This window comes from Octopus bimaculoides, chromosome 20 (genome assembly GCF_001194135.2).
Source record: "Octopus bimaculoides isolate UCB-OBI-ISO-001 chromosome 20, ASM119413v2, whole genome shotgun sequence".
NCBI classification, from domain to species: Eukaryota; Metazoa; Mollusca; class Cephalopoda; order Octopoda; family Octopodidae; genus Octopus; species Octopus bimaculoides.
The window spans coordinates 10,597,142-10,597,919 of NC_069000.1; the positions used below are offsets into that span (position 1 = coordinate 10,597,142).

At 30.5% G+C, this 778-nt stretch overlaps 1 protein-coding gene across 2 annotated transcripts in view; it reads right to left on the bottom strand.

Moving 5' to 3' along the window:
* Window positions 1-396, bottom strand: part of LOC128250334 (uncharacterized) — a 29,284-nt gene extending 28,888 nt beyond the window's left edge. For both annotated transcript variants that reach the window (XR_008266361.1, XM_052975140.1), the window contains exon 1: window positions 127-396. Coding sequence is in view for 1 of the 2 variants with exons in the window: in XM_052975140.1 (XP_052831100.1) it covers window positions 127-192 (66 nt within the window). In the remaining variant the exon portion in view is untranslated. The remainder of the gene's footprint in view (window positions 1-126) is intronic.
* Between the last annotated feature and the right edge of the window lie 382 nt (window positions 397-778).

Below are 778 nucleotides of genomic sequence, written 5' to 3' on the forward strand. Positions count from 1 at the left end.
AGAGAGAGAGAGAGAGAGAGAGAGAGAGAGAGAGAGAGAAAGAGAGAGAGAGAGAGAGAGAAAGAGAGAGAGATACATATGTATATATATTTCAAAAATTTAACACAACAAACAGAAAATTTGTACCAGGGCTACAACTGGTGACGTTTGTCGATATTTCTCATCAGCAAATTCTCCTCCAGCTCTGTGCATTCAAATTCCTATGCACTAAAAAAGAAAAACAAGATACCTTTACATATAAAGTGTTGGTGAAAGGTAGAGCATTTTGTTGTGCTAATCCTGCTTGAAATAACTCCTTGTTTAACTCCATACTAGCATGCAAAAACAGATGTCAAACAAACAAAATGAATGATGATATATTAAAAACATAACGATCTCGTTGTTATGTCTGGAATTGTATAATGTTATTTCCTTTTTCGGAGTTTCCTTTTACATTCGCACATGAGTAATATTTTATAAAGTATGAAAAAAAGGAAATGTTTGTGTCTGTTACAAATAAGATACACATTATGTTGTACTTCAGATAATAGATTTATGCGCAATTATGATGGTTTTCATTGAATAAATTGGTCCACCTGCTGTGGTCTTTATTTCCTGGAGGATGCCAAAATATGTGTGTGTGTGTATGCACATACACACACACATATATATATTTATATAAATTTATATATATATATTTCTTTACATATATTTAAATATAACTATGCATACATGTGGGTGTGTGTGTGTTTATATATATATATATATATATATATATATATATACATATATGTTTGTG